Below are 25,247 nucleotides of genomic sequence, written 5' to 3'. Positions count from 1 at the left end.
GTGAAATCTGTGAAAGATGTTGTAGCACACTGAGAAAACAGTAGCATAAAAAAAATTCAATATACTCAAAAAAGCCAATTTTGAGTTTTGAAAAATGTTGAAAAAATTATATATAATTTATTTTTTATTTTTTGAAGCCCTTTTAATGACCTTGTGCTTACTGCTTGCTTGGTGTGTATAAAGTTCAACTGTGTGATCACAGCTGTGTGTTTTGTAACATGGATCCTGAAGTGAGATTTTGGAGAAAAAGGTAGGATGATGTTAATGTTATATTCATGTAGTTAAATCACCAGTGAAAAGCTTTTCCTGGAGCCTGTGGGCAGGGGCTGTAATGCTGTGCCCGTGTAGGTTGGAGAGTCAGGCAAGCAAGTACAGCTGGTAGGAGTCTGAAGTGTAAGAAAGTGAGCAAAGGAATCGTGAAATGTCAGTATGCGTGAATGCCTCTGCATCAGCTCTCTCTCTGACCAGTGTGTTCTGATCTCTAATCGTCTACAATGCCTTGTAATGCTTCCATCACACCCTCAAACAACAGAAATCCAAGCCCAGAACAACATCTGACACCATTAGCAACCTGTGCACAAGGTGATGCATCATGTCACAGTCCAAATACATTTTCATATTTCATATTTTCATATTATTATTTTATTTGGGCTATATACATATGAGAACACATCATTTTACAAAATATAAGTGCTTCTCTTTTCTGTATTTATTTTAAAAGGCAGGCTGCATTTGGTGCTACCTAGGATGAATCAATTGATTAAAGTGGCCTTTTAAATGATTATCAATCTGATTGGTCTTACACTATAACTTATGCCCTTATGAAACAAAAATATATTGCAATATATTGGAAATATATTGTAATATATTAGGCATATATTCTTATATATATTTATATTTTTCCAATATATTGCAATATATTAAAAGCGGCAATCATTTGTATATTTTGCAATGTATTATATAATATATGTCTCATCAATATATTATTAAATTTATTCAAATATTTTAAATATTTGAAAATAAAAAGGGAAAATAATATATTTCAATATATCACAATATATTTTAAGAAATATATTGGTAAATATATTTTCCTTTCGTAAGGGTGGAAACCTGCTTTCACCTCAGTGTAAAATTTAACAATATGACAACATTAACTTTCGCACAATTACCTTTTTAATTCCTCTTGTTGCTTAAATATGTAATGTGGCTAAATATCACATGTATGACCGTCTAAATGTAATGACTGAGATATAGTAAATGTTCAAATAATGAAGAAAATATCAAAAATGCAACCTTATTTCTTAACTTTATCTTACAATCAATATCACATTCTGACATATTACAGTCAAAATTGTGAGACAAAGTCACATTGCGACAATCAGAAGTCAAGATCACAAGATGTTGCTAAGATATAGTCACATTATGATGCATACAGTTGCAATTATGAGATATAGGGCCAGTTTTTCTAAACAGGGCAAATTAGCTTATTATAGATCACAGATGTAACATCTCATTTACATATCGACCAACGCAATATACCAATTGCAATGCAAATTAGTACGTTGAATAAAACTGGAGGACAAAAATTCAAGTTTTTCTTGACGCTTTGATAGAGCTGGTATTGCGTGACTCCTAGTTGAGGGTTTCCAAGTCGTCTTTTATTTCCTTGAGCAAATTAAAAATAACATGTCTTGGCAAATGATATGTTTGGATGATGTGTTCTTCTGGCATTCAAAATAAATTAATACGTCTCATCTCACAATATTTCATCCCATCCAAGCAAACCTAAGATTAATGTCTGTCAGCACTGAAAATAGGAAGTCTTAAAGTGTTTTACACTACCACATTAGTTGCCATGGAGGAGTATGGTAGTACTGGAAAATTTCTGCGCAGTCCTCACGACTTTACAGTTGAATAGTGATTTAAATTTCAATGTCAGCCCTCCGAGCAAGCCAATGGTTTGAATCATTCAGTTTCTTTTGAGGAGTCCCAGGTGTTCTAACACTATTCACTCAAGTTAATCCTTCCCCAAGAGCTAAACAGGTTTTAGTGTGTGATATGAATCATCGTAGCTTAAAATAAAGTCATGACACAGACACAAACATGGTGATCATGCAACTGCCTTTTAGTTATATTTGCAATTGCAGAAGCCAGGTCCATCTGTTGAATTGTCCTTGATGGACTTTGTCTGCTCTCCCTCTGTTTTTTCCTTCTGTGCAGAGCAGACCACCAGTTAGTCTTCCTGTGTTCACACACACTTCCCTCCTGTCTTCTCTGAGATGTTTGGATGCATCCTTTTGTTTTTGTGTATGCAGAAATGCATAACACTTTGCATTATATACAAAAATTGATTGTGTAGGATGTATGAGGGCAGCATTAGCTACAAGTTTACTCATTTAATGTCCAGAATTAAGCTTTTACTTGACCGCTGTGAATTTGTTAAGAGAAGACACTTTCTCACACTGCATATTAAAAATGCATATTAGCAGGCTCCAGTGGGTTATCGAGTTAAGAACTGTATTTGCTCAATAAATACATTGTTTTATTGCTTCTCGGTGCCTTTTGGAGGGGATTAGGATTCTCGCCTCTTGCTCAACCTGACTTTTCCTTCCGTCTGGGGTTAATTAAATGTGTGTGACTTTAGGGATATATCCAAACAGAGTCACGCTTTCCTGAAAGAGCATATTGCCACCATTTATTGGTGATTCTTTGTTTGGGGTTCATTTGTTAGAATAAAAAAAAATGTAAAAAAATTCCAAGTGGTAGGGCATTGCGTTGGGGTTCGGGGGTTCGAATCCCGGGGAACACATGATAGGAGGAAATTGTTAGCCTGAATGCAATGTATGTCACTTTGGATAAAAGGGTCTGCTAAATTCATCAATTTAATTTATATGTACGTTGAGAGCGGCATGAATTGTCAGACATAGCAACAGTAACTTAGGGGTCTTAGGTCTTTGCGAAGGGTCAATTGTTGATTAACCCATATCCATCCATTTTCCACACAGTTTATTCCATCCTTACAGTGATAAAAGGAAGTGAAGTTCTCCTTTCATCTCCTGACATACTAAATTGTGGCTGGTATTTTATTAGTTTGAGCCATTGGTGAGCAGTTGACACCTCGACCGGGCCGTTTGCCAGCACTTCATGAGATTTATACATGGGCTGCTTGTGACTAATGAGGGCAGCTTTTTAAAGCTCACCATATTGCATGTTTCTGCAATTGGCAATGAATCACACACGAGGAAAGACAAATAAGGGAGGAGTTTTGGGTACTGGAAAAGAAAAGCACTTTCTATAAGTTTACATTGCTCCAAAAGGTATCTTTACATGGATGATTTCAGGCTGCTCAGTGCCTGCTCAAAATTCAATGTAAAGATACAAGCCAGACTAAATCATGCCTGTTCAAACCCACCTCAGCCTCTAATATTGAAGTACACAGCTGTAATTGCAGTGTAAATGCATTCATTCCAACTCTAAGCAGCATTAAATAGTCTGTGGAAAGACTAATAAAAGCCACTTCAGAAGATTGCTGTGTAAATTTGGCATAACAGAAGATTAAGCCAAAATAGAATTGAAAGTTCTGTCAGAATTTGCTCACCTCTATGTCATTCCAAACCTGTTTGATTTTCTTCGGTGAAGCACAAAAGAAGAAATTTAGCAGAATGTCCAAGTTGCTCTTTTCCATTCAATAGAATCAATAGAGACAGCATTGGTCACTGCATAGGTTTTGAACCCGACATGAAAGCAAGTGAATGAATCTTTGTTTTTTGGGTGAACTATCCCTTTAAGAAAATATAAAAATACTTTTTTAAGGCCAATGATTTGTCAAAGAAAAAGACTTGAAACATGCTATGATTAATATTTGTATTAGTCCCACAAAGACTACTGGTTTCACTTGTGAAATGCACTGTCACTTGTACCATTATCTAGCTTTCAGCAGTCTTCAGAATATTAACCAGATTCAGCCTTTATGTCCGTTGTCAAAGAGAATACCACAACTCCATTGTCCGTTGATGCGAGCGTGAAGAAAACTGTCTCAAGGCAGCTGACTCACTGCACGACTCAAACCGATTTCCATCAGCCACCTCACATGTTATCCCACAAAGCACAGCAACAATACTCAGCCATCACCGGACACAGCAGGCAAGCTTATTATGGATGGCTGCTTTAGACAAATGCTCACAGAGAGACAGTCAGTCTATTATGCATGTTACGCTTTGGAGTAAAGTTTCATCTGGAGTGAGGATTAGTTGAAATGTCTTAGTTTAGACCCATATGGACTTTCATATAGGCAAGATTCCTTTAGAATATTAATGATAAAAAAGTAAAAATCGATTTTGTTCATATAAAAAAAGTGCAGTGATCAAAGTAGATGCATTGCTATATTAATTGGCAAAAAAAAAATGGGTCACAATGGTAGAAACTAAGTCATCCAGATAGACCAGTTTAACATACAACGGCCATTAAGTCAAAATACTACCTGTTTTATGACCTTGAGTTACTATACAAACTAATTTCATATTGTCTTTTTCAGTGAAACAATGTGCTGCCTACAGTTTTTAATTGAGGCATAAATATATTATATATTAAAGCATTAAAATAAATAAATAAATTATAATAATACGTGCACTAACACATACATGTATATAAAGGTAATATATCAAGATATATATATTATGTAAAATAATACAGTTGCATACAGAAAATAATGGTTGCATTTGTATCCCCCTGCTCCCTGGTCTTTGTATTCAATAGCTGTGCTAGTGCTAAAAGTAGCTGTTGCGTTCCCTTGTCCTCATCTGACCTCCTCCGTTTGTGTGTGGAGGTTGGTGTGTGTCTGCAGACTGGGCTGAACACATCGTGTGACAGCTGCAGTGCAGCGGCGGAGGGTCTGCGGCTGCGCTGTCACATTCACTCTAAACGCGTCTCCATGGAGAGAGCGAGAGCACGACTGCTTGCCCTGAAGCGTCTCATATCCTCCCAGAAGAAGGAGAGCGTGACGCTCCTTGCTGTGACGTCATTTATGAAAACAGCTGTGTGGCAGCACGCTTAGTCATACTCATGCACTTCGGCTTTGTTCCTTGTTATTATGAACACAATATCCATCATAGATCAGCAAAGCACATTATTATTTTGTTTAGAGTATTTAAATGTTTATTTGAGGTTTATTCTTTTAACATTTTTAAAGCAAGAATAAAGGTGATTATCCTACAAATAAAGTAACAGGTCCTTTTTTTTTTTTTTTTGTAATTTAAGATATGCGTATGGGAATTCCTTTTCACATAATGCACCATTAATATAATAAGAAAAATTAATACTGTTGTGCTTAGGAACTTTCCTGTGCTTCTAAAAACTGTGATGATAATAAGAGTGAGTTTATCACATAATAGAAAATAATTAATTTATTATTTCAGACACTATATAAGATTATTATAATGAAAATATATAAATAGAAATATTTAAATAATGTTAATTATTCATAATTATCTTAATTGTTATTAATCTAATTCTAAATTAAATAATATTTAGAAATTAATTTTTGTTAGTAATTTCACACAATGCACCATAAATATAATAAGACCAGAATGGCTCCTAATTTGTGTGCTTCTAAAAATAGCACATTTGTTTTCAAAGACCACTTTCTCTATAATTAGTTTATAATTAGAAATCATTTGTATTAAATATTTTTCTATTTTAACTTTATGGTTAATTATATTTATCATTATGTTTAATTGATTATGTTGTTATTTCTATATATATATATATATACACACATACAAAACATGGAGTAAATAGAATATAATATAATTAAAAGACAATTTCTGTCAATATATGGGATTCTTAAAGATTTAATATACAATTAAAATCTAAATAAACAATAAACACATAACATATAAGATAGAATTACATTTTAATTAGATTATTATGCATTCCTTATTCAGAATTTTTTTTTATTATTATTATTGAAATTCTATTATAATTAGTTATTTCACCGCGCCATTAATATAGTAAGACTAAAATGGCTCGTTACGTGCTTGAAAGCGTTCGTGTGCTTCTAAAAATAGTGCTCCCGCTTGCAAAGACCACTTTTCCTGTCCCCCCCCCCCTCCACGACGGCTTTGAACTCCAGTCCGGTGTCGTGAGTGTCCGGACCGCAGCTTAACGCTCTCCCTCGTGCGTACTTGTAGAGTAAGAAACCACATAGGGGATCCTTTGTTTAGGAGGGTCTAGGCATGGCTGATACATTTACAAGCCGCTAGGGTCCCTTCGCGATTGGCTGACGGGGTGCTGTCTGCGTCTGCGAGAGGCATGCGTCAGCTGTCTGCGGCAGCGGCGGTACAAAGCCTCTCTCCTCTGCACTGATCATGCAAACCTGTGCTGCTCGCGCTGCATCTGCCACTACAGCCACTTATTCTTCTGAAGCCGAGGGAGGCAAGATGGCTACCTTTTAGGATTATGCTGCCCAAAATTGAGGGTCTGCCTCTGAGGAATGAGAAGGTACACTTCCAGACTTTTAATGGCTATTGTCTCAAACAGATGCTCCTGGGAGAGTGTGTGTACGCTGGGAGCGTTGTGTGTGTTTATGCTCTTGTTGTCATTGCTGCATCATCAGTAATGTGCCTCGGCTCATGTTTTGGTAGGGTGCAAGGATATTTCCAAACCGCAGGGAAAAAAAGCAAGGTTTTAAGGTAACAGACTCCCACGTTTCTCTCAAGTTCAGAACATTTTGTGCTCTCTGTTTCTTTTGATGCAGCGTCTCAAATCAGTGTCTAAGAGTTTAGCTTGGCTGAAGGGGCAGCTGCGAGTGTGTGTTCACCTGCGCTGTGAGTGGGGTTTTTTTTTTCAGTACAGAAGTTCAGAAACAGAAACGCAGCTTCGTATGAATGAAAAAAAACCTCAAAACTTCAGAGAAACTACACACGTGCTCCAGGAAGGAAGCGTGTGTTTTTAGACTTTGCATACCAGCGAGGGTTTGTGAAAGTGTGCAGGCAAAGCAGTTTGAGCAAAATTACTGGCTTTGATGTGTTCAGGAGGGGTTTAGTTACCGAGTAACTTGGCATAAAGATGCACGTTTGAGTTTTGGGGATGATGGTTGACTTCTCAGAGAACCTGCTTAATTCTAAAGCCGTGATAAAAGATGCTATTTTGCGGCTTCCCTCCGTGTTATTCTCTCATAGCTGTGTTTTTGAATGAGCGTGTGGCGTGGAAGCTCTTGGGTGTCAGGTCTCTCCTTCTCACCCTCGGTTTGGGTTTGATACTCCCCTTCTGCTCTGACTTTCCCTGGTAACACTTCCTGAGGGAGGCTTCTCAGGATCCTGGCAGTACGTGCGCTGTTGCTAGGGGGGTGTGTGTGTGTGTGTGTGTGTGTGTCTAGGGGAGTTTTTACTACAATGAAGAGACGACAGAGTCAAGTGTGACTTTTTTCAGTTTTCAAAGCTTCAGACACAACAAATCAAGAACAAAGCGGTGGAGGCACTGCTGTGAAAGATCAACGCTTGACGTGCAGAGAATGAGCAAACCGTCTCTCTTAACGTCTAGTGATGTTTTCAATAAAAAGCACATTTTCTACTGTGTGTGTGTGTGTGTGTGTGTTAGGACGTTGTTGTGTACAGTTGTTTTTGAGCCATATGAATTTCAGAGAAGTGTGCAGCTGTCTGTGGAGATTTGTTTACTTTCTTTATACACTTTCTCTGTTTATTTATAAACAGAAAAGTTTTGGACACTGTTACCATGATACTGTAATTCGAGCAGTTGGTTGTTTTAGGTCTGCTTATAATCAGACGCAGACAATCTGCTCAATCTGTGGAGTTTCTTATTTATTTATTTTTTTTGCTGAATTCTTCAGATTTTAACATGATCTATAGTGCACACTTATTGGTAAACAATTATTGATAATAAACTTAATTATAACTATTTAAACTTAATAAACTAAACATTTACACTGTTAAAAATGTTTGGTCAGGTAGCCTTAAAAATGTCAGTTTTTCATAACATTTAAATAGACAATAGTCAAAAATCGAATTAAAATGGCTCATTATTAAACATACAGTTCTAATTCTAAATTCTGATTGAGGCTTGTTTAAAGATATTGTAAATTGCAGCTGGGACCACATAATCTGAATTTATGTGCCAAGTTTCTGTGTTTTGTATGGCAACCATAAATAATCAGGTTCATTAACAATTTTACTTGACGGAAAAATGGTTTATTATGTTTCTAAATGTATATAATTTAAAAAAAATCTATGGTTAGGATACATTTTGGTGATCGGTTTATGACATACTGATTTAAAGTAAAAAAAAGGTCCCAAAAAAAAAGAAAGAAAATTAATCATGCATGAATTATTTACTATAAGTTCTATGACATAAATTTAGTAAACAAATAGGATTTCAATTAATGTTGTCTTTGAATTTGAATAAAAATATTAAAAAGTCATTTGAACTGTTTATTGGACATCAAACTGTTTTATCATATTGCTATTCTTGCCAAAATTAATTAGTGATTTTACAGGATTTTAACATCTGTACCCATGATAAAAGTCACCGTCACACACAGCCTCTCAAGTGGCAGATTGCTTTAATAATGCAATTTTATATTTTACCAAGTTTATTACATGTTCATATAGCTCTCCGTGGCACATTATTACACTTTTTATATTACATTGTCCAGTAAACAAGGCAAAAAGCTGTCACAGTATTTACGTTTAACTAGATGGAATAAGTGCTCCACCTCTTTAGATACTCAGCTAGTGTCCATGTATGAAATATGTAACTGTGTGTTGTAAGCACTTTACTCTCTGTTTCACCCATCTACAAAAGTTTGTTTTAACTGCAAGCTTTTCTTAGAAAATGACAGTGTAAACTCAAGAGCTCAGGTCTATCAGTGCTGTTTTTCCTGAAAAACAACAGCTTTGGATTTATGTTGCAAGTTTACCCAGAATTTGCACAAACAAACTACCTCTAACTTGCAACCTTCATTTCTACAGAGTCTCATCTTCCTTGTGTTTTCATAGTGTTCATCACATTTCATCACTACTGAATTAAACCCCATGCTCAGCACAAGTTTGGACATCTGTATTGCAGGAAGCAAAAGATCTGAACATTTAAAAAGGCCTCCCATTAGATCCCTGTCCAGACCACTTTGTTTTTGAAAGTAGTTTTTGTTTCGCTACTGAATGGGAACATCAGAAGAGCCGATTACTATTCTCTTCCTATTCCCCCCAGTAATAACAGTTGCAGCGGCTGCCAGGTTATTGCCTCACTTTTGTTTCGACCCCTCTGTTGCATCAGCCTTCTACTGGCATAAGTGTTAATGATACATGAAGGAGTTTCCCTCAATACTGCATTGTTGGTGCTTCTGAATTTATTTACACACTGCACTAAGAGACACATTTCACTTGCTTATAAATATAAAAAAAAACGTGAAACCACAGTTTCTCACACAATGACTGACTGACTCCTGCAAGTATTTAATCTTCTTATGCACACTGCTTTACACAGGTAGTAAAAACTGTGTTTTATGAGAGGTACTTAGATGACAGTAAGGCAGGCATGCTGTGAAGGCTCTCACATGCATTTATTTTTTTTCATTGCCTCCTTTTTCTTTTCTGGTGCGGAAAAACTATTATGATGCTATAATGAGTGTTACTAATTATGTTCACATTGTGGTATATTGTGGCTTTGTGGCTATCATTTTAACACAGTGCAGTATGATTAATTGTATCTTAATAATCACATGCAGATTGATTTTTATTGTTTTAATAAATGCACATGTTTGTGTAACTGCATGTGCAGCATTCCTGTAGCTGAAGCAGTAACACAAAGTGCTGGCAACACAGTTACGTTCATGGCTCCAATTCCTAAAAAAGTGTCTGAATGTATATTTTTAGGATGAAAAATGAACTTAATTGCCTTGCAATTAAAGCTGCACTGTACGTTTTGTCTCTTAAATGATTAAAAAATAAAAGTACATACATATTGTGTTTGCATTTTTGAATCATCCATGTACATCAAACTTTTCAGCTTCACTCTACTTTTCTCTTTGGTTTAGATTTGAGATGACAGGTTTCAACTTTCAACTTATCAAAGTATAACTGGGTAAAGTAAGGGCATGATTTGGAAGATGGACTTTTGCACTCTCTCATTAATGACATTTTGTTATATCAACTTAAAATCATTAAACAAATAACGCAATCAAGCTTGCTGAACTACCTACATTCCTCAACAAATGTTGTTTTTACTGTGAATTAATTAATCGCCATATTATGAATATTAAAGAAAGGCATATTAGTGTTGATCAGTTATTCATTTGCTAATACAAGCTATAGACTAGTGAGTAACTCACATAACACAGAAAAAGTGTTTTTGTGTATTGCTTAATCACCCCAAGTTCTGTGCCATGATCCACTGTGGCACCAGCTGTCATAAGTTGGGATGACCAATTGCAGTATGTCCTGCTTCACACCACAGCCAAAACTTGCTGAAGCATCTCTATATTTTTCCACTGCAGGTTGAGTCAGAGGCAAACTCAGTAAATGGCACAAGCTCAGAGCAGATGGAGGAGACCTGTGCGACACCAGAGGAAGAGGCGCATTACATATCCTTAACACACAATGTTCCACCTGATGTTCCCACGCCTCTCCAGCATGGCTTGTTACCAACCCCTCCTGGAAAGGAGCCTGGGACCACTGATGTACTACTCCCTCACAACAGTTCTCTAACCTCTCATAATGGTGCTGAACACATCGAACCAAACACTGACAGACATGTGGATCCCACTGAGCCACGTGCCACTTTCCATAGACCCATGTTTAAGAAGAGTCATGAATCCGAGTCCGTTCAAGAACAAACGTTTCCTCTGAAGAAGATCAAACTGGAGGAGCAATGGGTTGAGATTGATGACCCACTCTCAAAGCACTTAGAAACTAACGGGTGCTACCAAGATGCTTTATCTACCCTAGCAGCTGTGGTCTGCTTCTCCAGTACGGACAGAAAAAGTCTGGAGGAGAGGCTTTACGGGCCTCGTGCCTGTTTAAAAACTGAGCCGAAAGAAGAACCATATCAGTGTCAGTTAAATCAAGAAGAAAGTCCAGAAGAACCTCCTCAGAATGATAAAATTGCACTATCTTTACCTAGTGTCCAGTCTCTGTTCCAGCATAGGAATATTAGTGTTGATCAGGCTATAGCTATTGAGGCCTTGACCCAACTGGCAGCTACCCCACAAACAGTGCCCTTTGAAACAGAAAACCAGAATCAGGACGCTCAGCGAGAAACGTCTATGTGCTCCACTTCAAGCAACCACATACCTCTTCGAGAGGCTAAACCAGTTTCAGATGTTTTCTCTAACAAGGTCTCTGTAATCAGTTCATCATTGCAACAGACTTCTGTCATCTGTAACCCTCTGAAGAGGCCAGCCAACTTCACCCAAAGTCAAAATCAGCAGTGTGCGTCTACCTCCAGAAAACTTTCCTTGAAGGATCTTCTGGTGGCCAGCTCAGAATGTGAAAAGCTATCGTATACCGCGGAGAACCGCAGAAACGGCCAAGCACTTTGTAAACCTGATAGGTTAGAAGGCACTTTGAAGAAGTATAAGCATGGAGAAGCCACTCAGATCTCGAGAAAGAGGGACGAGGAGGAAGTCGCGGCTCAGTTGGTGCAGCTTGCGTTCATGATCGAATCCCGGCAGATGCAACTCTCGGAAAACAGTCCGCCAAAAGGTATGCCAACTCAGACCAGGAAATACAATCATAATTATTCAGGGCAGCACTTGAAAAAGCAAAGGAAACCTAAAGCGACGCCATCAAAACCCAGGGTGTCTAAGAAGAAAGCTGCTGAGATCGAGGGTAACCATTGTAGGACTCCATTGGCCAAGAAGACGCCCAACAGGAAAACCCCACTCAAGGCCGCCATTCAGAAAGCCATTTTGCAACAAAAGATGAGGTTCCAGCACAAGAGGAGTCCATATCTTCCCCAAGCACAGATAGACCTGAAAAAGTACATAGCGGAGGCCCATCATGAGAACAGGCAGCTCTTATACTACAGCAACTCTCTGAAGAAAGAGCACATTGAAACGATCTTAGGTTCTGGTAAGCAGAATGGCTTTCACTTTAAATACGAGCAAGGAGCTCAAGGTCATTCTTTACCGCAACCAAACGGACTCTTTCACAATCATACGAATGACCATCTAGGTGCTAGCCAGTGGCCGAGGCATGAATGTGAACAACAAATGATTTCTCAGGTATCGAAAACCTACGATGTGCTAAATCATGGTGCTAAACAACAACCTCAGCAAACCATGGCCAGTGAACCCTGTAAAGACTTGCCGCAGAGCCCAGGGATGTACCATAAAGCCAATGGCTTTAATGATCATCAACACTTGCACACGAATCAAAATGGATTTTACAAAGTGGAGACGTCTGGAGGTGTTACTGTGTTGTCCACATCCAGTGTACATTTAGAAAGCGGGGACGTTGTGAACCCTGGAGAACAGACTCCTACCAAGCACACGATCAACAGCTTTTTAGAGTCTCCGATGAGGTTCTTGGACACACCGACCAAGAATCTCCTCAACACCCCCTCTAAACAAATCACTGAGCTGCCCTCCTGTGACTGTGTGGGTAAGTCATATTATCATATCATAACTTGAAATTAAAAGTTGGCTCGATCTCCTTACAGTTCATCTGTGAACACAATTTCCGTCTACAGAACACGTGATTGAGAAAGAGGAGGGTCCGTACTACACTCACCTTGGATCTGGCCCGAATGTAGCAGCCGTGAGAGAGATGATGGAGAACAGGTAAAGTGGATTTCTGTGGTTGCTATGTTTACATGCAATAATGTTTTCTCTCACTCCTACACAAAAGTATACACCTTTTTATTAATTTGAATGGATAATTAAAAAAATTACATGTATTTATTTAAGTTACAGTTATTGTTTCATATTTTTTTTGAAATTGTAAAATAAAAAATATATAAAATATAATAAAATAAATATATTTAATAAAATAAATAATACAAAATAATAATAAATGTTTCTGTCTGTCTGTGCTATCCTTTCTCAATAAATGCAGAAATAAAATAAAAAATAATTCTGAAAAAATTTGCAATAATAATGTTGATGTATCAGTTGAATTAATAACTGATTATCTGGGTGCATGTAGCTAACATTGCATACTTAAAAACTGGGTTTGGCAATCAAATACTTGAAGTGGAGCCCTGCTGTGCTATATTCTTTTTACATTGACAGAGAAGTATACATTTAGCTATATACTTAACTGCATTCAGAGTAGCAACCACAGTTGTGTTTCAGCAGAAACACACTTTCATGCTCTCCAAAAGCTGAAACAGGAAGCCTATAACTGGGTTTAAGGGGCCCTTAGAGTGATTCTTACCACAGAGGTTACTACTGAGCTGCGGTAGATATGACAGAGTTATGCTGTGATGATACTATTTCCCTTGAGTCGCACAATCAAAAGTATTACACGTACCATGTTTGCAAAGAGCATTATTTTGATATTTCTCAAACCTTCAGGTTAGAGTTTGTTTCAGACCCCTAACCCTAAATATTACACTTGCAATTAATATGCTTAATAATATAATATAATATAATATAATATAATATAATATAATATAATATAATATAATATAATATAATATAATATAATATAATATAATATAATATAATATAATATAATATAATATAATATAATATAATATACAGATTCCATTTAAACATTTGTTTGTTTTTTGGATAATTTCAGTCTGTTTTTTTAATTGCAAGATTAAAGTTAGAAAATCCTATTAGGGTTGCATTGTTGAAATGCCCACCATTCAAAATGCACCTGATGATGATGATGATGTTGTCATGATATTTACATACTAAATTCTGATTGCCGTTGATTTTTGCATATATTTGCATATTGAATCATGATGGATCTGTTCTTCATTACATTTATACTTAACAGTAAGAAACACAAATCTTAATATAGTTAGAAAAAAAGGGGGGGTCTATTCAGATTTATACATCTGAAATTTGTGTAAAAGTGGGTGGGAATAATGGCTCATTTGGCTTCAATACAGTGACAGTTTAAAAGCCAGTTATTTTAGAAACAGTATACCTATGTAATATAACATAAAAACTTCTTACACAGTTTAATTGTGTCTTTTTATATAAACATATATGTACCTTTATATTTTATGAACGGAGGTCTGTTGCAAAGGGATCGTCATATTTGTGGGTCCTTGGTATAAAAAAAAAATATTGAACTTTTTTCATCACAGATATGGCGAGAAAGGCAACGCAGTCCGTGTGGAGGTTGTGGTGTATACAGGCAAAGAAGGGCGGAGCTCACAAGGTTGCCCAATCGCCAAGTGGGTGAGTGATCTAAGGAAAAAAAATAGCAGTCTGCTAAGAGCTTCAGAACATCTGCTCCTTCATATACTCTGTGCACATGTGTTCAATCCTGCAGATCATACGGCGAAGAAGTGAGGAAGAGAAGTTGTTGTGCCTTGTGCGGCCGCGTGCTGGTCACTGCTGTCAGAACGCAGTGGTAGTCATTCTCATCCTGGCCTGGGAGGGGATCCCACGCAGTATGGCTGACAGGCTGTACCAGGAGCTCACACAGACTCTCTGCAAATATGGCTCGCCCACTAGCCGCCGCTGTGCCCTCAATGAGGAGTGAGTCACAAGTGACATACGGACAGAGTGTGTGGGAATGATTCACGTACTAACTCCCTCACACAAATACAAAAGAACATTTGGAGGTTGTTCTTGATGAAGTGTTTGTGAAGCATGAGTACTTTTCTTGAAACTCCTTCACACCATCATTTTGTAAGTGTACGTTCACTGCTGAAAAGACCAGGCTGGATTAGTCAAAAGCAGGGTCGGAAATTATCTTGGGGCCAAAATGTCACCAAAATGAACACCAAAATTCGAGACACGAGGACACAAAAACTGAACTAAAATAATTTAACTAAACTGCATGATTTAACTAATACAATGTGAAATGTGAACACGAGTATTGACTACTATCAACAATGTGTGTTGAGCATTATAAATAAAACCCCACATGTCTATTGAGCATGTGCATGTGATGGCCAATCAAAGACATTTAGATTATTTTTTTAATTATTATTTAATTTCTCTCACCATAAACTAAGTGAAATCATGATTTTCTAAAACATTAAATAGTAATAAACTAATTTATTATTGATGTTGATTTTTGGCAACAGATTCTGATTGATTTAATTAAATCATTAAATTTACATATTTAAAATAAAAAGACAACAAATATATTTAAATAAGTTTATTATTACAAAATTAGCCTTACAAAGGTAAGATTATGCCCCAGGAAATCACTTCCAGGATCAAATACCGCTCCTTAATGGAAAACTTTATTTCTGTTATGAATGTTCATTAATTTGTGGAAAAACAATTAGTCCACCCAAATGATCATTTAAACTCATTATTGCATTAGATGATAAAAAACATAAACATTAAAAAACGTAGCTCTAGAAAGATTCAGCACTGCAGAAATAATGTTAGTAAATTTGTAAAAATGAGCTTTAAAAATGCGGTTTATTAAGTAACAGAAGACCACTCTGTTGCTCGGAGATGCACAAATGTTCTGCTGCGGTTTAGTTTGAACTATTTTCATTTGCAAATTGATAATACTGAACAATACTGAAATAATAGACAATACTGTATCTAAACTTTAAGGGTTTTGACTTATTGTTTATTGAACTACTGTATAAAATCAGTTTCACATTTTCAATCATAAACATATTTGGCAAGCAAAAAAACTTGCTCATGTGATTTTGCTAAACTATATCATATAATATAAATATAAGACAAAAACCTATACAGGCATTTTTTGCCCTCATATCCTTGAATTTTAGGGGGCATATAACTAGATGGGCTTGATCACACAGTGAGTCATTGCCCTGCATCATCTCTGTCATGCAATACAATTCAAGATGCAATACAGTTGTCGGCCCCTTTTGGGTGCGTTAAATGCATTAATAATTTTAATGCATAATATATAATCCATATTTTCCACACATGTTAAAGCACCAGCACCAAGTTTTATATTATATTATATTATATTATATTAAAGCACTGTAACTTACCTTACCTTCTTCTTCTCTCTTGTTAGTCGCACTTGTGCATGTCAGGGTTTGGATCCAGAGACCTGCGGTGCCTCTTTCTCCTTTGGTTGCTCCTGGAGTATGTACTTCAATGGCTGCAAGTTTGCCCGCAGCAAAACACCCCGAAAGTTCAGACTGCAGGGAGACTGTCCCGAGGAGGTGAGCACTAGATGGGCTCATAGGAAATACATTCTCAGTCCACTAGAAATGTGTGAAGAAATGCTCTGTTATGAAAGAATTACATGCTGGTTTTCAAAATCCTGCCAACAAGCCATAGTGGCTTTAAATGAGATGTGCAACTCTGATAAGAGTATCCTGTGTGAACTAACCTGAATTACCTTGTTTACCTCGTGTACCTGAGCCAGTTTAACCTGTAGCCCTCTAGCACTGTACCATTGAGTACTGAGTCATTATCATTCATTGCAATGCAAACACATTGTAAATTGTCCTCATTATTATACACTTTCAGCCAATTCAAGTGTGATTTACAGTGGTGGAACAATGCTGTGTAAAGTACGGTAGATTGTATACTCTGCTGCCTATTCTTCATACAAGCTAATTAAATTATGTAATAACATTTCACTCCATTACTGTTTTTACTGTATTTTTGAAATCAAGTAAATCCTTGCAGCATCCATGCTAAGCGTAAATTGTTATTCAAAACCATAAAAAAAAAAGATGTAATCATACCAACCCCATTTTTTTTTTGAAAGGTAGAGTATTTATGCTTTATGGTCATTATTTTTTCATCTTCCAAACAACAATGATGTTTGATTTTGTGGTTAGGAAGAGAAGTTGGAGAAAAACTTGCAGAATCTGGCATCAGAGTTGGCCCCCGTGTACGAGAAACTTGCTCCTGTGTCCTTTCAGAACCAGGTAGGAATGACACAATCAAAATGTCACAATGTTAAACCTGCTCTTAAGCAGAGCCCAACAGTAAAAATGTTTGACAAGTTAGTTGATTTCATGGTTTTATTGATATTTCTATAGCAAACTAAGCTCTGTGTACATTTGTAAAGAAAGTATAGTAACGATCTGTAACATGTCAGGTGGAGCAGGAGCAGCAGGGGCAGGCCTGTCGGCTTGGCAGGGCCGAAGGTCGGCCGTTCTCTGGTGTGACTGCATGTGTGGACTTCTGCGCTCATGCCCACAAAGACACACATAACATGACCAATGGAAGCACTGTGGTGAGTCTCAAGTCCACTGTCAATGTCCTTCTAATGCGTTCTTTTTTCCTTTCTGACATCTGAGATGAATGAGATGTGCACTTGCCTCATGTGAACTGCAGGTATGCACTTTAACCAGGGAGGATAACCGTGCAGTGCGGAACATTCCAGAGGACGAGCAGCTGCACGTCCTGCCGCTCTACAAGATCTCTGACACGGATGAGTTTGGCCATGCTGAGGGCCAGTGGGCCAAAATAAAATCTGGGGCACTGCAAGTCCTCTCGGCTTTCCCAAGAGAAGTGAGGATGTTGGCCGAGCCCGTCAAATCAGCACGCAAGAGGAGGATGGAGGCTAAAAGATCCCATGCTGAGAAACTAAGCGGCCTGCGCAGTAAGCAGGGCACTCCTGTGAAAGTGAAGAACGCGCATCTTAAAGGTATATCCAGTTCAGCCTTCCTTCTTAAGAGGCATGCCATTTTCTTGATGTGTACAAGTTGTGTTCAGGCAGGGTTTTTGGTGTGGAGGTGGAGGAACACTGAAAATGTTTAGTGTTGTTGAGGCTCCAGAAACAGTTTTAAAACCCCTGGTTTAGGGGGCATATACACTTCACCATTTTCAACTAAAACAGAACATTTCTAATGGATTTTGGCCATCTGTTTACACAATAAACCTGAAAATGCAAACTTTTGATAAAGGGTATCAAGGTGCAAGTTTTTAAAAACAATACAGTTCCTTCTCTGTGTAAACAGCAAAAATTAATTTGAGAAAACGGCGATGTGCATCCTCGATAGGAATGCGGATGTGTGCAGGCATGTATTGTTTCTTAGCAAAGTGACCTACTACTGGCCGCAAAACTTTTATAAAATGCAAAGAAAAAACTTTTCAGTTTTCCATACATTGTTGTCATGGAAACATACCCTTATGGTGACCTCTGAAGCAGGTTGTCTCAAAGTGTGAGCCAGGAAGCTCCAGTAACAACAGTAACAATCACCTTTCTGTTATCTGCAATATTTCAGTATTATATCTAATTCTAACACTCACTTTAAGATTATATATTTTATAAAGAGTTGAATAGCACAGTTAAATGTTATCTTTAAATTTCAAAATGAATATCCATTGTTTATGCTGTGATGCCTAAATTCACATGTAGCATTTAAAATTAATTTTACCATTTAGATAGTTTGTTTTTCACACTATTCAGTCATAGCATGAAAATATTTATCAGTTTATTTGTATCGGTTTCACTATTTCCAGAAACCAGATATATATTTCAAAACTAAATTACAAGAATAGCTTTCTTTTAGTAGGCAAAAATAACCACTGACATTATAAAATATGGGCATATAATGGATATGTAATAAGAATGATTTAAATTCATATTGTACATTAAATATACATTTCTCTTGAGAATAGATCATTAAATGGGGCAGTTGTGCCACTGATTTATTCCAGGAAATTTTGGGGGACTTCTCTAATCAACATTATTATTATTATTATTATTATTATTATTTTGTCCACAGGTTTCAAACAAACCTCTGTTGAACATTCACCATGTTTGGAAAAGGATACTCGTAATTTAAGTTCCAGCATGCGATCATCTGGTGTTCCAGGCATTGGAGACCAATTCTCAAACTTCCGCTCTACTGTCCCGTACAACCAGAGTAACACCAGCCGCACTCCTCCTGTGGCCTCCAGCTTTGGCATGTCCACACACCCAGAGTCCCCTCGACCGCATGATCCCCCAAGAGGAACGGGCCACACCAATGGCTCTCCTTCTCTTAGACACGGGTTCGAGCCCATCAGGCACATGTCTGAACCGTTCAGACACTCGTATCCGAATGATTCTCTGAGAACCAATTTGAAATACTCTCCCTCGTTCAAATCCGAGCCTGAGGAGATGCGGTGCTTCCAGGGCGGCGCAGCTCCCACCCCGCTCTCCCCGCCCACGGCCGAGGGTCTCCACAGTCGTTTGAACCTGGAGGACCACCGCAACCCTCCAGTTATGGCACGACCCCTGACCCCAGTGGAGGAAGTGTGGTCGGACAGCGAGCACAATTTCCTCGACAGGGACATCGGCGGGGTCGCGGTGGCTCCTTCCCACGGCTCCATCCTGATCGAATGCGCTCGACGGGAACTGCACGCCACCACTCCCATCCTGCGGCCCAACCGCACGCATCCCACCCGCATCTCCCTGGTCTTCTACCAGCACAAGAGCCTGAACGCTCCTGGCCACGGCCTGCAACAGTATGAGGCTAAAATGGCAGAGAAGGCCAGGGAGAAAGAGGAAGCCGAGCGTCTGGGACTCAACAACAGGTCAAAGGAAATGGATTGGGATACGGAGAGCGAAAACGAGACTTATCCAGAAGAGAGACAAAAGCTTCAGGTTCCTACCCGTCAATCGCTAACAGTTCCGCGTGAGGGCGTCGTCATGTCAGCGCCGTACTCCCTTACACACGTCACTGGGCCTTACAACCGCTGGACGTGAAATTCTCCGTGCTTAGCTAATGCCTTACCTCAGCTAGTTCTCATCCTTTCATGCGCGTGCTCTTCATCTCAGCTTTTACGAAGAAATAGACTACCGTTTGTGGGTTTTTAACTGTGAGTTTTGATGTTTATGTCTGTGTTTTTTTTATTGTAAAGAGATGGTGCTCAGAACAGATGTTATAAGACTGGTTTTATACATATAGATGAAATTAGTACATAGAAGATTTGATTATTTATTCTGATCATTTTCAAGACTATTTTGTAATTTAATTTCTGGTCCAAGCCTGTTTACTGCAATAGGAGTATGTCATCCTTAAAATGACGTGTGTAGTAAACACTCCGAATTGACATTGTCAAATGTGAATTCTATATTCTCGTCTTAGCCTTGGGTGCTGTCTTGTCCGACCCTCTGTAGTTGCTATTTTATGATGCCAATGTAGCAGTAAGGTTAATTGACCTATGTGAACCATACATGGGTCATAACAGGAACTATACATCAGTTTTTTGTATTGGTATGAAGGTACATTGTTCCGGCATAAGACATTGTTGGGGGATATGCATCGCAAGTAACACAAGTAACATAATCATGATTCATTTTTTCATGTAACTAGTAAAGTAACAAAATATGTCAGTTACTTTTTTTATATAAATAAACTGACACTTCTCCCGTCCACATGTTGAGATAAACTGGGAGTTCCAGAGGCTTATTAATTTCACTTTGGGTGTGAAATGGCCTTTACAGTTGCCAAAATTTTTAATTTTGAAGTTTTTGTTTTAAAAAACAAATAAGCAAGTCTAGCACAAGAGACATAAAGTAATGCAAAAGTATTGTAATGCATTACTTTCCATAAAAAGTAACGAATGTAAAAGTTATTTAGTTTTTTATGCAGTAATGCAATATTTTGGTTGCACTTTATTTTACAGTACATGTACTAACATGTACTTATAGTGTACTTACAGTGTATTTATCTAAGAAGGTTCTGGTAATAAAGGGTAACTACATGGGGTAGGGTTAGGTTTAGGGGTAGGTTCGGGGTTAGTACCTAGTTATTACATAGTTATTGTAATTACTATAATAAGTACATAGTATGTACATGAGGAACAGGACTGTAAAATAAAGTGCTACCAATATTTTAATGCATTACTTTTAAATGTAACTTCCCCCAACACTGTTGTGAGACATAGACATGGCATCCTTTCAAAAAGCACTTTGTATCTTCAGACCAACTTGACCTTTGCAGTTTCCAATATACACGTTTGGTTGATCATCGAGTAATAGTCATGTTTTTGTTATCATGATTATGAAACTTTGCATATTTAAGCAATAATCATTGAAGGGTTAATGCTGCATTTTGACGACGTGTCCAAACTGGTTAATTTCTGGCACTTATGTAAAATTCTATAATATCTGGTCCCAAATTTTGAGTCTCTCTTTTTTTTTTTACTCCCAAAGAGGTTGAAACATGACTTGAAATAGCTTAAGCCTTTTATACAATTCAAGCGTGTTAAGATATGTTTGAACGAATTTACTGTATGTTTTTCACTGGTGCTTCTAAAGAGATCCCATGACACCTCCTGAGATGTTTTTATTTGAAATCAACATTTTTTGGTGCGAGGGCTGGGGTGGATCAGTGTCTGTGCATTTTTATACACAAGTATGTTTGGTTTTATTTAGGTGCATTGAATGAAAAGATACATTTTATGACTATGTAATTGCATATGTATCCAGAGGCCTAGTCAAGATATTGGCTCAAGCGAAAGGTTTACATTACTCTTACATGAAGTTTAAAGTGAACATACGGCTAAGAAATGTCTTGTTAATTTCATCTTTATGGTGCTAAAGAGTGTACGTCAGTGTTCAGAACCATTGTACACCCAAAATGCTGTGCTTCAGCACTTGAAACAACATCTTGTGAAGTAGGTTGTGAGAAACATTACACATTGTCTCTGAAAATGTGTTTCAACTAGTACTCTAGCTGCGACAAAGATAGAAAAGCTCAACTGTAACCCAATGTGAACCTATGTTTTGGGGAACTTGAAGTCACAGAGTGGCATGGGTATGTTCACGCTACTGTCTCTTCAATTAAATCTATTTTTGCTGAACAATGATACTGTTGTTTTTGGGTAAAACCATCATGTGTAACAAAAAGAAGACGATATTGTAACCCTGAGTTGAGTTTGTATATAGCTCAGGGAAAGTGCTCATCATTGGTGCTTATTCATAGTACCAGAGTCCCCTAGCATTGACGAATCACATGTAGGTGACTCACTAGTTCTGGATCTTTCTTTTTGGCCGGTGCTGAATGTTTTACTCAGCTTGAATATCATTAGATCATGCTATATTATTGAGTGTTTTTCCTCTTGACCTTATGTGGCACAAATAATGCTATGACCTCACAGTCCCCTGATGCTAATTGACTGACATTGAAATGCCAGTACTATGAACATCATATAGCCTAAGGGAATTACCAATGCAATTTGATTCAATGCTCACTGATTTTATGCATTTTTCTAAGCTATTGTTTTCCAAGCTCTTGTTTTGTCAATTATGGGTTGGTTTTTGTGTCGCTGGTTAAAAAATTACATATCTGTGTAAATTACGGTAGATTTATAATACCATTAACTCATTTTGTTAGATTTGGCTCATGTGATCTTATTTGAGTTCAGATGATCTAACATGGCTCTCATTGCAACAGTCTGGTAAAAAAAAATTATGTTGCTAAAGAAAAAAACGTGTTACATTCCTTTTTAAGTTAATATATTCACATTAGGGGTCTCTTGCATGTTTTTCTTCTTTTTTTGTTATATTTTCCCTCTTTTCTCAGGTCTCACATGTAACTTTGGACACAAGCTTCTACAATTTTTGCATTGTCTTCCGATTAAATTCTCCAGAATTTTAATTTACGTTTCCCTTACAACATCTTCATGTATATTATCAGTTTGACAGTTCTCGTTTGTATATGTTGAATGAAAGCTGAAGTGTGTAATTTCTGCTCCACTAGCATCATCAGACAAAATCGCATTAACAGTAATGATTTTTTTCTGGCAGTTTTCTCAGATAGTCAGGTAAATCGATTGATTTTTCAAATGCAATCATTTCAAGTAATGATTTGATTGCAGTTCAGACATGCAGATGTTACATCTTTGGTAATTTAAACCAACCATTGGCTTATTAACTTTATTTTTTTTAATTTTTTTTTTTATCTGAATGTTGAACCAGAGTTATTTTTAACATTGAACAAAAATGACACACTTCGGCTTTAAGTTTGAATGTAAGCCATTATGGGCACTGTTATAATGTGGATTTTTTTTAACCTCCTCTTACCTACAAAACAAAAAAAGAGCATATGATGACTTGAAGACTTGTTCATTTTGTGACTTGAAATGATCTGTCAAGGAAAGAAACACCAGCTTTTGAGAAAATAAAATGCACAGTAGATGTACAGTACATGTGAAGTGTGAGGCTTTTCCATTTGCACATTTTCTGAATGATTTTTGTATATATGCACCCAAATAGCAGTTTTTCACAGCCCAAACACATCACTGTCTAATACGCTCTACACAGGACATAGTAACATAAGAGAAGTCATGTAGTATTATTATTACTCTGCATTTCAACAGTATTTCCATCCAACCTATATTTTATATTGTGTATTTTCAAAAACATCTGATATTGTGAATAGATTTTTGAGTTAGTCAGTTTGGACCATGCTCAAATATGTATTTGGGTCATATCTGCCAATTGTGCTCAGGAATATCAATTCCCAAACTATGGTGTCATAAAGAGTGATTTTCCTGGCAGAAAAATCAAATGACCTGGAATTTGGGAGAACTCATTCTCAGCTATAAAAGATTTTAAACCACCCATACAGTTGCACTTATACAATATTGATTGAAAGATAAATTTATGGCCTGATTGCCTTATATCTATAAGACAGTTCATCATGACATGACAGCAGATTTAGAGCTTTGGCTCTTCAGTTTGGAGTATGTTCTCCAAGAGTGAGCCGTAACTCCAAAAAGAATAGTGCATTTCAAAATCAACAAACAGTTTCTAGTGCCCTCTATGGACAGATTTTGATAAACTGTGGTGTGTATCCTCAGATGACCTCAACGCCCATGTTTTAAGTTTATATGAAATGTAGAATTGAATTTCTATGAATAACTTCTCAGGATTGTCTCCACGTAATATTCACTAAATATAGTGAATGTTGTATGATAACCTTGCAAAAAAGTAGCTTATTCCAGCCCTATTAGTATAGACCACCTTCTTTTAAACAAAAATATTATATACATACTTTCAATCCAACTTGAATGTATTGATTAGAGATAATAAATTTATACTTAGGCTTAGAGTATACTGACATTTACAGAAAAGTCTGAAATTTGCTTGTATACTGTATTTTATTTTTCCAAATATGTGGTAAGTATACTTATTTTAATGCACTACTGTTAATGACACTGTACAAATTGTGAGTAAAAAATGAATGTAATAATTTACAAATCTCATAAAGTTATATTTAATACACAATAGAATATAGATAACATATCAAATGTTGAAAGTGAGACATTTTGAAATGCCATGCCAAATATTGTCTGGTTTTTGGATTTTATGAGATCTACACATTCCAAAAAAGATGGGACAGGTAGCAATAGGAGGCCGAAAAGTTTAATGTACATATAAGGAACAGCTGGAGGACCAATTTGTAACTTATTAGGTCAATTGGCAACATGATTGGGTATAAAAAGAGCCTCTCAGAGTGGCAGTGTCTCTCAGAAGTCAAGATGGGCAGAGGATCACCAATTCCCCCAATGCTGCGGGGAAAAATAGTGGAGCAATATCAGAAAGGAGTTTCTCAGAGAAAAATTGCAAAGAGTTTGAAGTTATCATCATCTACAGTGCATAATATCATCCAAAGATTCAGAGAATCAGGAACAATCTCTGTGTAAGGGTCAAGGCCCTTAGACGGCACTGCATCACATACATGTAATGGAATGGAAATCACAACATGGGCTCAGGAATACTTCCAGAAGACATTCGCTGCTGCCGGCTAAAACTCTTTAGGTCAAAAAAGAAGCCATATCTAAACATGATCCAGAAGCGCAGGCATTTTCTCTGGGCCAAGGCTCATTTAAAATGGACTGTGGCAAAGTGGAAAACTGTTCTGTGGTCAGACGAATCAAAATTTGAGGTTCTTTTTGGAAAACTGGGAAGCCATGTCATCCGGACTAAGGAGAACAAGGACAACCCAAGTCGTTATCAGCGCTCAGTTCAGAAGCCTGCATCTCTGATGGTATGGGGTTACATGAGTGTGTGTGGCATGGGCAGCTTACACATCTGGAAAGGCATCATCAATGCTGAAAGGTATATCCAAGTTCTAGAACAACATATGCTCCCATCCAGACGTCGACTCTTTCAGGGAAGACCTTGCATTTTCCAACATGACAATGGACC

General features: G+C 37.3%; 1 protein-coding gene across 3 annotated transcripts in view; it reads left to right on the top strand.

The window, feature by feature from the left end:
• The window catches only part of LOC127969921 (methylcytosine dioxygenase tet3-A), a 48,588-nt gene extending 25,346 nt beyond the window's left edge, over window positions 1-23,242 (top strand). For 2 of the 3 annotated variants that reach the window (XM_052572084.1, XM_052572083.1), the window contains exons 3-11: window positions 10,508-12,614; window positions 12,703-12,793; window positions 14,278-14,371; window positions 14,466-14,674; window positions 16,152-16,302; window positions 16,930-17,019; window positions 17,193-17,330; window positions 17,432-17,744; window positions 18,829-23,242. In XM_052572084.1, coding sequence (XP_052428044.1) covers window positions 10,508-12,614; window positions 12,703-12,793; window positions 14,278-14,371; window positions 14,466-14,674; window positions 16,152-16,302; window positions 16,930-17,019; window positions 17,193-17,330; window positions 17,432-17,744; window positions 18,829-19,793 — 4,158 coding nt within the window. In that variant the 3' untranslated portion in view covers window positions 19,794-23,242. Of the gene's footprint in view, window positions 1-6,246; window positions 6,499-10,507; window positions 12,615-12,702; window positions 12,794-14,277; window positions 14,372-14,465; window positions 14,675-16,151; window positions 16,303-16,929; window positions 17,020-17,192; window positions 17,331-17,431; window positions 17,745-18,828 lie in introns of those variants that run through there. The other variant, XM_052572085.1, reaches the window with a different exon arrangement.
• The last annotated feature ends 2,005 nt before the right edge of the window (window positions 23,243-25,247 follow it).

This window comes from Carassius gibelio, chromosome B13 (assembly GCF_023724105.1).
Source record: "Carassius gibelio isolate Cgi1373 ecotype wild population from Czech Republic chromosome B13, carGib1.2-hapl.c, whole genome shotgun sequence".
Lineage (NCBI taxonomy): Eukaryota > Metazoa > Chordata > Actinopteri > Cypriniformes > Cyprinidae > Carassius > Carassius gibelio.
This window is presented reverse-complemented; position numbering and strand designations above follow the sequence as displayed.